At 36.5% G+C, this 14,525-nt stretch overlaps 1 protein-coding gene across 3 annotated transcripts in view; it reads right to left on the reverse strand.

The window, feature by feature from the left end:
- The window catches only part of LOC114054118 (eyes absent homolog 1), a 161,194-nt gene that overhangs the window by 60,458 nt on the left and 86,211 nt on the right, over positions 1 to 14,525 (reverse strand). For all 3 annotated transcript variants that reach the window (XM_027877251.1, XM_027877250.1, XM_027877249.1), the window contains exon 9: positions 14,156 to 14,239. In XM_027877251.1, coding sequence (XP_027733052.1) covers positions 14,156 to 14,239 — 84 coding nt within the window. The remainder of the gene's footprint in view (positions 1 to 14,155; positions 14,240 to 14,525) is intronic.

A 14,525-nucleotide genomic window follows, 5' to 3' on the forward strand; every position in this document is an offset into this window, starting at 1 on the left:
AAGGGAAGAATATGTGTAAGCACCTACTATGTGCCAGGCACTGTGCAAAGGGCTTTACAAATGTTGTCTCATTTGATCCTCACAACAACCATGGGAGGTAAATACTATCATTATGCCCATTTTACAGGAAACAGAAGCAGATAAAAGCTAAGTGATTTGTTCAGGGTCATATGGGTAGTGTCTGGGGCTGACTTTGAACTTAAGTTTTCTGACTTCAGACCCAGCATTTTATCCACTGCCTCTAGGAACCTTTAGAGTTTTTCTGTTGTCTCCAAGAAAAATATAAACTTGGCTTGGGATTAAGACTTTCAACTATCTGGTTGCAGCCTGTCTTTTCAGGCCCATGGCACCTCTCCTTCACACATGTTCCTGCCAAATTGGACTATTAGGTCTTTGCTGAATTGGACATTCCATCACCTTTCTCCGCCCCCTTGCAGTGGCTGTCCCCATACCCGCAATGCAGTCTGCCTCTTCAGATCCTGAGCTTCCTTCAAGGTTAGGTTCGTGTGCCATCTTCACTAGGAAGTCTTCCCTTGTCCCCCTCATTGTCAGTGCTCCCTAACTCCTCAAATAATCATATTTCTCCTTACCAAGTCCATCTTGTTAGGCCCCTTAGTCCTTGAGACTGGGGCTGTTTTTCATTGTTGTCTTTGCCCCCCCCCCCCAGAACCCTAGCATGATTCCTTTAACACAGAAAGCATTTCTTGTTGGATAGAACAGGATTGGTGCAAAGTTGGGGTGGTTTCTACAAATATCATTGTACAAAATGTATAATTTTGTGCTATTCATAGATCCTTCTTCATGAAAACAAAGCAATGGAGTGCAATGGCTTGACAAGAGAAAAGAAAATTGAATGTTACTTTATTTCTCCAGAAAAAGGATGTGTGAATTACTGTGCCTTTTATGCTAAACAAACAAAAAAAAATCCTGCTGGTGAGGGAAGGCATTATTTTAAAAAATCAATGGCAATTCCTTCCTTCAACTCTATTAGTATAGTATTAAAATGATAAATTTCCTTTGCACACATTTAACAGTAAAACAATCAGTTAAGGAACTTGCTGCTGCAATTTTAACCTGCCCTTGTTGATAATTTCAGTATTTTAACATAAATTTTGTATTTGTGCACACAAATTTTCATTGAGTATGTATTTCTATTTTACACCTATTACTTTTTAATTTTCTTGGAGGAAGAGAGTATGTTCGAATCTTTAAAGTTTATTCTTAATATATGCATGCATATACACACACACATACACAGAATGAGGGGGGAAAGAGACAGAGAGAGATAGAGACAGAGAGACAGAGGTAGTGGTCTTGGAATCAAAACTTACATTGAAGCCCTGCTCTTTTCACAGTTCACTGGCAGTGTGACCTTGAGTAAGTCACCATATCTCTAAGTGCCTGAAGCAATCTTGTAAGATTATAAATTGCAAGACACTTGCTGGTCTGTAGTGATAGAGAACTAGAAAAGTTCACTAGAACTTTTTCCACACCAATGATAGATTTGATCAAAGATAAACCAAACAACCAACCAAAAAATATATTGACTCTATACTTAATCCTTGATAAATACTTAATAACTGACCCCTGGATGCTCAGAAAATATGGGAGTAAGATAGCAATAATCCACACTTCTCATATAAAGGTATATTTATGTTTTTTTGATTGAAGAAGTATATAGAAGTAGCTACCTGAGTGGGATAAATGATCAAGGTAACCTGTGGTCTAATAATGTAGCAGCAATAATTATTTCCTGTCATGGTTTTAAATGTTTTAAAATACATTTTACTACCCACAAATGGCATACTTGTTCTCATACTCCAGTGCCTCCTTGTGGTGTGGAGGTCATCCTGGATTGTTGAGAGATGGGCCAGTGGAATACCAGTTCTGGCGTCAACATCAATCAATCAACACTGTCAGCAAAATGCCCTGTCAAATTGTTATTGCTTTAAACATGTGCCTGGCAATAGATTGCATGCCTGTCACCAAAAGACTAGCATAGTAAAGCTTCTAGAGCCTCATTATCAAAAGTTGGTCTATTGGGTAATTAACTTATGTTGACCGAAGCAACTCACACAAACTCACCGAGTAAGATGTTAAATAGATCATGGCCTACATGGTGGTGCCCACAATAACGAGGACAAAAAATCCTGGAAATAATGAAGTATCAATAACCAAACTAGACTAATATGATTTCAAAGGATAAGATAATATCTCATCTGATATCAATTCTAGTCTGGCAATTTCCTGTACCTGGTTCATGAACTTTAGGCAAAACTGACATAAACAATAGAAAGACTACTTAGGTTGGCATAAGTTCCTGCCAAAGGGAAATTACTTTTTGCCTTTCTAGTCTCCAATGGCAGGTTGGCAAAGAGGATGCTTTTATTTACATTGTGGTTTACACCCTGGTATGGGTTTGGTTGGAGGAAGGGGAGGGTTTGAAAGCTGTGCTGATGAAAGCATTTTGAGGCTCAGGCTTGCTTTGATGTTGGACAACTATTCAGTGGTGGCTATCCTACAATTTTTAAATTAGGCAAGTTTGCATGTTATTTGACTACAGTGGTCTTTAAAAATAATTCTCTCCATTCCTTTAGTAAGATAAAAAGTACTTCGCAAACTATGGACATGAAGAGGCACTGTTGAACTTAATTTTTATACACTTTAACAACCAATCAGTTAATAGACAGTAAGTACCTACTTTGTGCCAGGCATTGTGCTAAGAGCTTGGGACACAAAAAAGTCCAAAATAAAGCCCTTGACTTCAAGAAGTTCATAATCTAGTGGATAGTAAACATATTGCTCTTTTTCTAAATGAAGCCAACAAGATCCCTATTTGGTCCAATGTGAATTTTCAGCACCCATTTTCACCCAGTCCCTGAGATTCATTTAGTGTTTGCTATTGCCCAAAATCATTGGCTTAAGCAAATACTTACAACTCTTATTTTATCATCTCTCTATTTCTTATTGGTCTTCATTTCATGTCTCTTCATTATGTAACTCATCACTATACTCGCTACTATCTAGTTGTTGGTTAGTCATTTACAGTTGTATCTGATTCTGTGACCCCATTTGAGGTTTTCTGGGCAATACTAGAGTGCTTTGCCATTTCTTTCTCCAGCTCATTTTATAGATGAAGAAACTGAGGCAAACAGCATTAAGTGACTTGCCTAGGATCACACAGCTAGTAAGTGTCTGAGGCCAGATTTGAACTCATGAAGGTGAGTCTTCCTGACTCCAGGCCTGGCATTCTATCTAACCACAATAACTCAAATTTGAATAGCTTGTTACAGTTTTATTTTTTCTGTGTTATATATAATCTCATCAATTCAGCTCAATAACCATACAGGATGGGAGGTAGTATTATTTTAATTTCATAAACGAAGAAACTGAGGCTGTCATTAAAGGTTAAATGGCTAGTAGGGTGGTTAAATCAACACTAGAATCTAATGCTCTTTCAAAGGTTCTCTTTCTCTCTTTCTCTCTCTCTCTCCCCCACCTCCCTCCTCTCTCTCTTTCCTCTCTCCTCTGTGTGTGTGTGTGTGTGTGTGTGTGTGTATAAACGCTTACACTAAAATCAAAAAATGCCAGCCCAGAAAGACCTGGATTCAGATTCCTCCTCCTATATATAGTGCCTGCTGTGTTACTCTGCATAATTAAACCTCTAAACCTCTTTGATCTCATTTGTACCTGGCTGCTTTCCTAGATTTTATTATCTCCAGAAATTTGTTTTCCTGCAAGATGGAATCAACTCTTTTACTCACATATCCTCAGTATACCCTTCCCCAGATACCCTTCCTCTCTCTGTTTGGAGAAGGTGGAGAGTGAACATGGGAGACCGCTTCTCTCCTGCATCTTCCACTTAAGGAGTGGGCCAAGGGCACCACCCAGCTACAGGACTTCATTATGCCTTGTGTCCACAGCATACCCTCTCTCTTCCACACCTCTTTTTAGCTTATTTTTTATGTGTTGCACACCTCATCAGATTGTGAGTTCTGTGAGGGCAGAAATTGCCTTTTGCCTTTCTTTGTAGCTCTAGTACTTAAGCACAGTGCCTGGCACATAGTAGGCACTTAATAAATGTTAACTGATTGACTCCCTAGGACTTTATGTACTAAGTCATAGATTAATATGTAGACTATCAATAGAGTGAGTTCCCACATGCCAGGAATTCTTCACACTGTAGATATAAATCATAGCTACTTTCTTGTATAGTATGTATATGTAATTTGAAGGTATATGTTGCATACATACTCGCATAATAAATATATATACACATTATGTTATATACACATGTGTATTTATATATACACACATAATATGTACTTATAGGTACATCCCATAGTAGCTGTGACAAAATTCATAGTTATAGGGTTGTTTTATTTTTTTTTAAATCCAATTTCAGTTGCTTTCTCCAGAACCTACTTTTGATTCAAACTGTCTATGGCTCTTTGTGTACACAAAATGAATGTTGTGGAACATTTAAGGAAAAGCTGTTTAACTTTTCTGAAGTTTGGAGAATGTGAACAAAATTATTTTTCCAATGTTGAAACAAAAGACCATTCTCTCCAAATTTGAGAACTAAATATTTTCCCTTTTAAGAACTTTAATGAGGTACTTTTTAAATTTGTTATTATTGAATTAGTAATGAATTGGCTAAAATTGAATTAGAAAAAATACTTAGCAAAAACTAAGTATTGCATTTAGATTGTGTGCAGTCAAGAGAGTTAATGACAAAGCCAAATTTCACATAAGAATGGTTCATAAATAAAATTATAAATAAATATAAAAGCCTGAGGACCTTTCTCTTTATGTCTTAGAAACAATAGCCTACATCAATACAGAACTTTGTGGTTAATAACTGCCCTTTAAGCATTTATGGTTAACAGTGCTTTAAAAACTTTGTTTTAAAAATCAGGAGAATAGAAGAGCAATTTAGATCAGTCAGCCTTTCAGACAATAAGCATCTATTAAGTGCCTGCTATGCATCAGGCACTGTGATAAGCTCTGGAAACGCAAAGAAAGAAAAAAAATATCTAAAAAACTAAACAAAATAAAAAAAACAGTACCTATTCTCAAGGAACTCAGTCTAGGGAGGAGTCAACATGTGAACAGCTATGTATGAACAAGATAGATAGAGGATAGATTGGGTAAATCTTAAAGGATTTAGGAGGTCTAAAAAGGCTTGTTGCAGAAGGTAGGAGTTTAGCTGAGACTTGGAGGAAGCCAGGGAAATCAGGAGGCAGAGATGAGGAAGGAGAGAGTTCTAGACATGGAGGAGATCTTAAGACTCACAGATTAAGAAACATCAGTAAAGCATTTTAAGGAATTATTTTTAAGAAAACTATTATTGTGGTTCTACTTTTATTCATACATATAAATGCATAACTCTTCCCCTTCCCCAACCACCTACATCCATACACACCCTTACTCCATCTAAACCTTTTTTCTTTTCCTTTGTTCTTTGCTTACAAAAAAGGGGTCTAAAACAAAAGCTAACAAAAATTACTGTGGCTTTGTAGATTTGGGGGCACAGAAGTTGAGATAGAGAAAAATTATGATTAGGTCAATATAATAGTTTCAATTTTGGCAAACTAATAGTATTCCAGAGTAATACTGAGGCCACACAAAGTACAGGTAATATTGAAATTAAATCTCACTAGAAGAAAATTTATTTAAGCAAACTTTTTAAAAAATAGATAACAATTTGCAAAAGGTTAATATGCAAGTGATTGCTTCTGATTTCTTTTAAAAGGTATACTCCTTTAGGGTAATTTAAAGAAAACATGATCTATGAAATTTCTATCTTGCATTGTTAAATTAAAAAAAAATTAAGAGAGTTCAGGTTGTTTTTTTTTTTTAAAGTTTAATCTTTGACTAAGGATATCTTATTATCAATTGGTCTTTAAAGTGTAATTAAGCTCCTGGCTAGAGTATGGGGCATAGTACTGGTTTTGCATGTGTGGGATCAAAGATAAGGCCCATAAAATGCATTACATTGAGCCCTTCTTTGCAATTTAAAGCCACCAACTGCCAAGTAATTACTGAGCACAGTAATGGTACAACAGAGGAGTAGAGCTAACAATGAGGGTATGTTTATTAGGATTTGCAGCTCAATGTGAATATCTTATAAATTGTGCTCAAATCAGGTGCAAACCTCTGAGGGAGGTATAGATCAACTGAAAGAAGAAATACCAGTGTCGAAACCCTTAAACAATTCCTTGTTTAGAATGCTGATATTACAGCCACAAATGCTGCCTGAATGGCATTTTAAAGATCTGCCCTCTCAATGTCTTTGTTTTTTTGGAAAAAAGAAGCTGAAAAACAGGAAAGGGCACTATGGGGACCCAACTTGCTTATTTTCCACACAGGTTGACAGCTAACAATGGAAGGATTAAGAATAAGGTTCAAAAAATTGGTTCCCTTATCTGAGATAGAAAGAAACATTTTATGCTGAAAGTCATTCGTCAAAAAAAATGTGGTATTAAAAATGTTATGGCAAACTGCACATGGACCATGTGGAATCTGATGAGTATATGCTCTCTTTTGCAAATTGTGAGTACTTAATAAATTTTTGTTGAATTGTATTTTAAGATAATTATCAGTTGGACCATGGGAAAATGGGGGTGAGATAGGAGGGGATAATTTATGTTCTCTAGAATTTGTAACTCTCAGCAGGTAGGTAGAAATAAGGCATCATGTACTGTACCTGATCCCTGTCCTCATAGAGTTTATAGTCCAATAAACCAGTAAAAAATCTCAAATATCATACTTACTGAAGTGTAATTTGTCAATCTCCATTAAGATAACATCATTATAATGGAATAATAGACAGATCCTTGTTTGTAATTTCTTTTTATGCAAAATAAAACACTGTTAATCAATGCTTTTCATCTCTGCATTTCTATTACAATTAATGCCACAATGTCGAACTAGTGATAGGAAGAATCAGGGCATTTTTCTTATTAAGTGATGCCTTTCAATACTTTGTTTTCCTTACTTAGCACATTCCCTTTAAACATCAAAAAAGATAAGCATAGAAAGAAATTTGGCATTCTAAACTTACTTTTAAGCATGCAGAAAAATTCACAGTTGGATTTCATGTACTGGATAACCACACAGTACAAAGACAGAGAGGGAATTGACAGAAACCAAGATAGAGGGGAACTAGAAAAAACCAGATCAAAACCAGACTGGATCAAGCAGAGACAGGGTTGAATATCTTCTTCTATCCAAACAGTAATTAAGTCCTCTCACATAATGCCCTTTTCTTTCCATTTCCAGCTGCCATCACCCGAGTTCCACCCTTTATTATTTCACATTAGGATGACCACAGTAGCCTCCTATCATCTCCCAATCTTCATCATCAGATTGTCCCCTTTTCACTTCCCCCTCTATTGCAGTCCTCCCCTTATCAAAAACCTTCAGAAACTAGAGAATATATGCCCCATAGTCCCTTGCACCTCCACTTCACTATCCATAGGAAAATCTTGGCATTCAAAGTGTTCCACAACCTGGCCCATAAATTGCCTTTTAAACTTCATCTCCCATGACTCCTCTCCTGCTGATCTCTCCTTACTGTCCATTGAACAAGCTTTATGTATCCCCAGCTTTTCTAATGATGTTCCACCAGCTGAGAATACCCTCTATTTAGCTGAATTGCAACCATCTCTGGAGAATCAGCTAAACTCATCTCCTCTGTCAATCTTTCTTGGTTCTTCTAGTCCACTTATGCTTATAACAACCTACAGCACTTGTCTGAATTACTATTTGCCACATACATTGTTAGGGTATAGAAAGGAAGCTCTATCTTTTCAATTTCTAGTCTTAGGGAGCTGCCTAAATCACTAAGAAGTTATTTACACAGCCCAAGGTCAGAGGTGGGCCTTCAATCCAGGTCTTCCTAGCTTCTAGGCCAGGATTCTACTATGCCATGCTCCCTCTCAGTAAGATGAGTTAACTTTTCACATATATATGAAATCTATAAATGGATTTGAAGTTATTTGAGCAAATTCTTCTTTTCTGTTTCTATATATTTTGAAAAACATAGTAAACTAAAAAGAATACTGTCCTTGGAGACAACAACTCCTAGGTTTGAATCCTTCCTTGATTACCTAATAGCTCTGGATCCTCAGGGAATTTGTTTAATTTCTGTCAGCCTCAGTTTCCTCATAAGCAAAATGCAGATAATTACAGAAACTCTTAGATTTCACGGGGTTGTCCTAAGGCTCAGGTTAGAGAAGGTGACATATCTTAGAGCATTACAGAAATAAGAGTTATCATCCTTATTATTTCTTACAGGCAAAGTTCAGTCTCTTTCAAATCCATCATTGCTCAATAAATACCTGACTGATGTTTGGTGAAGTAGCAAATTCTAAAAAATAAATATGGCAAGAATCAAACTTCCTCTCTCTCCAAATCCCAACATAACTTTGCTGTTTACCCTTTACTGTCAGTATAAGAGCCAGCTTCAACAAGGAATAAAAATGGATAACACCAAATACTTTCTCGCTGTATGGCTAATTGAGTAAAGGCTATCACCAGTAAGGCACCAGTAGCTTCAAATTAAGTTTACTAATCTGACTAAGGGATTCTGACTATTCCACAGATGCTGTTGATATGAGGGTAGGCTTGGTTGTTCTATTGATTCAATTTAACAAACATTTATTAAACAACTGCTCTTGGTCAGGGCCAGTGAGTAAGAGTGAATAGAAAATAGGCTTTGGAGTCAGGAAAACCTAGATTCGAGTCCTGCCTCTGCCACATACTCACTCTGTGACCCTGATTAGGTCACTAAACCTCTCAATGCCTTAGTCAGTTCTCTAATACTAAAAGGAAGCATGATTGGTATTGGTAGGGAGAGTTTCCTATTTGGGAGTTCCCTAACCCAGTGAAATCACAAGTCCAGTCCAAATACAAATGTTCAGACTGTGGTAGCCTCTGTATTCCTACAATAATGGGATCTTTTATGAAATAGAAGTGAACATCTAGGGAACTCCTAAATATTCAGATTGCTTGGAAATTCCTCAAGGGTACAGATTATACTGTCCTCTTTTTGTATCCCCAGTGCTTAGCACAGTGCCTGGGTATATACTAGGTACTTAATAAATACTGATTGCTTGACTAGACAAATTTCAGGAGATGCATACCAAACTGTGCCTTCCTAGAATCCCCTGGAGCAAAAAAATGAAAACAAAAAGGGATCATTGTTCTCCTATGATGTATATACTAAGGACTCTAAAGTATTGCTTTCAGGGATGGTGCTTGTAAATTTGCATTTTAATTTAGCTGCACATTAGATTATTTTATTAGAATGAATCAAAAAGCATTAAGTGCTAACCTTGTGCAAAGCATTACACCAAATGCAGAGGGCAAAGTCCTGCTCTCAAGGAGGTTACATTTTAATAGCAGGAAAAAATAATGTGTAACAGGAATGGTGACCAGGGAAGGAAATTTCATTCTGAGAAGGTACAGGGATAGTAAATGGAGCAATAAAGGTAATCAAAATGACATGATCTTTCCAGAGGAAATGGCAGTATTGATTTGATTATAGTTTGTAGAGCGGAGGAAGAAATGGGGTCTGTACAGGGATAAAAATAGTTGGGATGAAGATAAGTACAAAAGTACAGAGTGTTCAAAGCTGATTGTCTCAGCTCTTTCCCTGGAATGGTCTCTGGAGATCTAGTTTGGAGGGTGCAGTAGCAGCAGGAAGGCAGAAAATGACTGGGGTGAACATCAGAATATGCTGTCCCAGCTCAGTATCTTAGCTTCTCCTGGGCATGATTTATGAAAATCCAGTTTAGAGGGTAGAACAGGGGTATTAGCAGGGCAGAAATAGAATAGCAGGTGTTGCATTTTTTGAAACTTTTCTTTAGCTATCACATAGGCATACTTGAATGCAAATTCTTAGGCATCACCTATGTAACAGTCAATCATTTTCATGTTGTTCAACAGCCCTCTTAAGTGATGTCACATATATCTCCTTCAGCTTTGATATTGAAGGCCAATTCCTATAGCAGATCACTGGGGGCGATTTAGCAGAAGTCATAGCTATTCACATTTTCTAGGAGGAAGAATATTTGTACATATACACATGTACACATATACACATACATGTGTGTATATGTATGTATATTTATATACATAAATATACATACATATACATACATATACATATAATATTTTTATATATCTATATAGTTTCAAATCATGGCATTAAAAAGGGGGGAAATAGTCCTTAACTGGTATGGTTCCTTATTGTTGTTCAGTTGTTTTTCAGTTGCCATCTAGCTGCTCTGTAAACTTACTGGTTAATTTACATACTGCTTTGTCTTGCCTAAAAGTTATGCTTTTTCGCATCATTTCCGTGTTTTTTGTTTCTGTTTTCCTAATTAGGTCCATTTAAAATTTTAGCTAGGTTGTAGTGAAGGGAACAAAAAAAAACTCAAGTAAGTATAAACACAACAAGCGATGACAAAAGTCCTTCAGAATATCCTAAACCTGTGATTTTTCTAAGCTATGCTGTAGTGGAGGTAATGTTTTATTTATTCAGTTGCCACCAGAAAAAAAATATACTCTACAAGTCTACTACTATTCATTAGGAGCACCAGAGCCAATACTAAAACCTAAATATCTTTGTTTCTGGGTCAGAAAAAAGTTGGGATAAATAATGGAGATGTGGAGACAGTCTAAAGACTTAAAGATAAAAGATGCGGAAATAGGAGCAGACTGGGAGCCAAACTGAGGGAAGTAGTATCAATACATATAAAATAGGTACCCTACAGAAAAGTGCCCCCAAATCCTTTAAGTGCATATTAAAGTCATATTGGGAAGATGCTAAATTGCATAGCTATAACACAATAGCAGCTACATGGTACAGTGGATTAAGTGTTGGGCCTGGAGTCAGGGAGACTCATCTTCCTAAGTTCAAATCTGGCCTCAGACACTTTCTAGATGTGTGATCCTGGGCAAGTCACTTAGCCCTGTTTGCCTCAGTTTCCTCATCTGTAAAATGAGATGGAGAAGGAAATGGCAAACCACTTCAGTATCTTTGCCAAGACAACCCCAAATGTGGTCACAAAGAGTTGGACATGACTGAAATGACACAACAACTTTTGTTTTAATTGCTAGATAGGCATAGATTTGATTCCCTAAGGAGATCAGTTTGATAAATTAACTAGATAACCTAAAAGCCAACACAAACATTGGGCACCCAGTTACCCAGCACTCCCTCTGGTTACACAGAGTCTTGGGCAACCCTTATGAGGTAGAGAGGTAACCTGAAATCATCCAGAGTTTTCTGGGTTTTTGGTGTCTTGTATTGTTTTCTGGAGTTTAATACTGTAATCAGTAGCCTTAACTACTCTATTTAAGTGAATTAGTCAAGAGCTGTTGCATTCAATTTTTCTACTGAAGATATTAAATTATTATAGTAGAAGACTAAGTACCAGAATCTCAGAACTCTAGCATTGTAAGGCTACAGTGGTCATCTAATCCAAGCCCTATCTCAAAGAAAGGCCTCTTCTGATCCATCAGACAGTTGGTTATCCAACCTCTGCTTAAAGGCCTATAATGAGGGGAAACCTATCGTATCACTTACCGAGACAATATTTCCCACTTTTGGACTGCTCTAATTATTGGAAATTTTCCTGACATGAAGCCTAAATTTTGCCTCTTTGCAACTTTTAATCATTGCTTCTTGCTCCTGACTTTGAGAATCAAAGCAAATCTAAGCTTGCTTTCACATGAACTCTTCTATACTCTTTGGAGCTTTGAGTGACATAGAAACAAATGTTCCTTAAATTTAGATGCTTTGGGATACACAGATACAAACATATAAATGTACATATTTATTACCAGAAGGCAGACATTTCCTAAATTATTAGACATTGCATTATCTATTGAGGAAACTCCATGGTAGTATATTTCTTTGGTAATTACTAGTAGCCGACATAAGGAATTCCTATATCCCTGAACAGTAGCAACATTCAGAGGGGCTCATATCTCACATTTATCTTGGGCTGCCCTTGTTCCATATGCCACAATTAGTATGTGCTACTCAGGTTGTATGTAGCTAAATGGTGGATGTGGATGCTGAACTGGCCATGCCCCTGTGAGAATGAGGTATATGCAATAATTTTTATTATTTCCTGTCCTTGAATGACTACAAAATTAATAGTGGCTGTCATTTAAAAGCTGAAAGATAGCAATTTATATGACCTTTTTAACCACAAGAAAAATCATAATGCTTACATAGTGTTATACATTTTTGGTGCCACATTTTCCTTAATAAGGGAAGTTGGATTTCCTGATCTTGAAGTTTTCACTGACCTCTAAATTTCGTGTTATATGTTAATGAAGTATAAAAACAAAGTTCTTGAACAAAGATGAACTAGTCAGTTCACCCTGAAGCCACAAGTCCTACACAATCTGAGGATGATATGGCAATATCAGTATGATCCTTTATAGAAATTTTGGCCTAATGCCAAACTGCCTAATACTTACTTTTTTGAATATAAATTTTGATGTTTGCATTGCTTGTATTTTCAATATGCATTACCAGTGTCAAGTGGAAGAATAGAGGATGCTTTTAATTTTGCAAATTAGTATTTATCTTAGTAACTATTAAAAACAGATTTACAGCAATGCTTATGGACTTCATTCTCCTCATGAGATGCTGTGATTTTTTTTCTCTCTACATGTTGTTCTGTGTATGACATTCTTTCTCTTTGTTCCCATCACCTTTGTTATAAAACAGCATTTCCTCATAACACCCATTACGTGTTCTTCCCACAGGTAGGATTACATTGAAGGAAGGACATTCTCAAACTTTTTTTTTGGAGGGGGGGAGCACATATTGCTGTAATATGCCCTAATTTTGTATTATATCAATGAGATCCAGTATCAACTTACTGAATGGCCTTCTCATTCAATCACCTAACCCACTGTGACTAAGCTAGCTCTCAAGTAACTGGTTCCTATAGAGACAGAACTGCTGGTCCATTGTCCAGCATTCATTTCCTTATAACATACATAGTAAAGTACAACCGCATATTTAGCCCTACCACAGTAAATCCAAGATCAGTTAAATCAGGCTTGCTACTAAGCCACCTGAGCCCTTTTCTAAGACCTCCCAAATCACTGAGAGGATGAAGGGAATTCTAATAAGCCATTTAGCTTCCAGGTCAGGCCAGAGTACCCATTATTAACTGCTAGAAGGGACTTTTTGGGAAAAAAATTTTTTCCATGTCATGTTTATTGGCTTATTGAACAGAAACTTGCTTAAAAGTCTTGCTAACTCCAAGATTTTCTGATGAACTAGAATTATGACATATTTCAAGCTATGATCAGTGTCCTCAAGAACATGTCAGAACTCTCTTGGCCTCCTACTTCCATCCAAAATATACAAAAGAGTACAGGTATGAAGACCCACTAAGCCAACAACCCTGCAGTATAAAATAAAATATGATGACAAAGTTAACAAGTTTATTTTGTCTAAAACAAGATATACACATTTTAAATGGTTAAAAAAAGCTGAAGGAAATATCTTCCTTGATATTCTAGATTAGTTTTCCTTAAACATTTGGGTTTAGTGAATAAAAAGTTCACGTGGACCACTTACCCTATCTGCTCTAACTTGTCACTAAATAAAACAGCAAGCTTGGGGTGGGGGTTGGTTTTGCTGGACAAAAAAAAAGCTTTGAATGAACTTGCACTTTTAAGTGTTTATTTTTCTGCTTTTTAGGGATAGATGCTCTCAATTCCAGATCACACAAAAATCATGACATTTCTTGAATATTTCCACTGTATGGCTCAAGAAATGGAAGCCCAATGCCACAGTAACTCATTCAGTATCAGACCTAGGATTACTTTCTTGAGTCTAATCCCCTGAAAAAAGTGGTTTTTTTTTAAAGGAAAGATTTTCTCTTAAAATGATCGCAGAGGTTTTATATAGCCCCTTTAAAAATGCTTCCATTAAAAAAATGCTTCCATTGTGATAAATGTTTATGAAACACTGATACATACCTATCCCAATGAAAAATCCCAAATCCTTGTCTTAAATTATTATCTGTAGTTGCTTTTGCCACTTGGATCCCAAAATTAATCCTCAGTTCAAAGGAGCTACAAATAGGCACATTTATTCCTCAGTACTCACCCTTCCATATCTGTTAGCATAGGAACCAGTAAGCAAGGAATGGAAAACGATGATTGTCTCATCCAAATCCCAGATGAATACTCTCTGCAAAAACAGAACCAAAGCAATGTGTCTTTGCACCAACCACAGAAATATATGACTCAAATTAACATTGATATGAAAAGTTATGTTGAAATGCCTGATATACTGGAAACATAATTTTTTTTAGTATTCTTACAAGAGAAATCAACAAGCAGTGCCAAATATAGCGTCTAGATACCCATTAGCCCTACACTTAATGACCAAAAAGCTAAAAATTATGTTAGCAACAAAAATTTATACACACACACACACACACACACACACACACACACACACACACACACACACA

Source organism: Vombatus ursinus, unplaced genomic scaffold (genome assembly GCF_900497805.2).
Source record: "Vombatus ursinus unplaced genomic scaffold, bare-nosed wombat genome assembly UNPS02014812.1, whole genome shotgun sequence".
NCBI classification, from domain to species: domain Eukaryota; kingdom Metazoa; phylum Chordata; class Mammalia; order Diprotodontia; family Vombatidae; genus Vombatus; species Vombatus ursinus.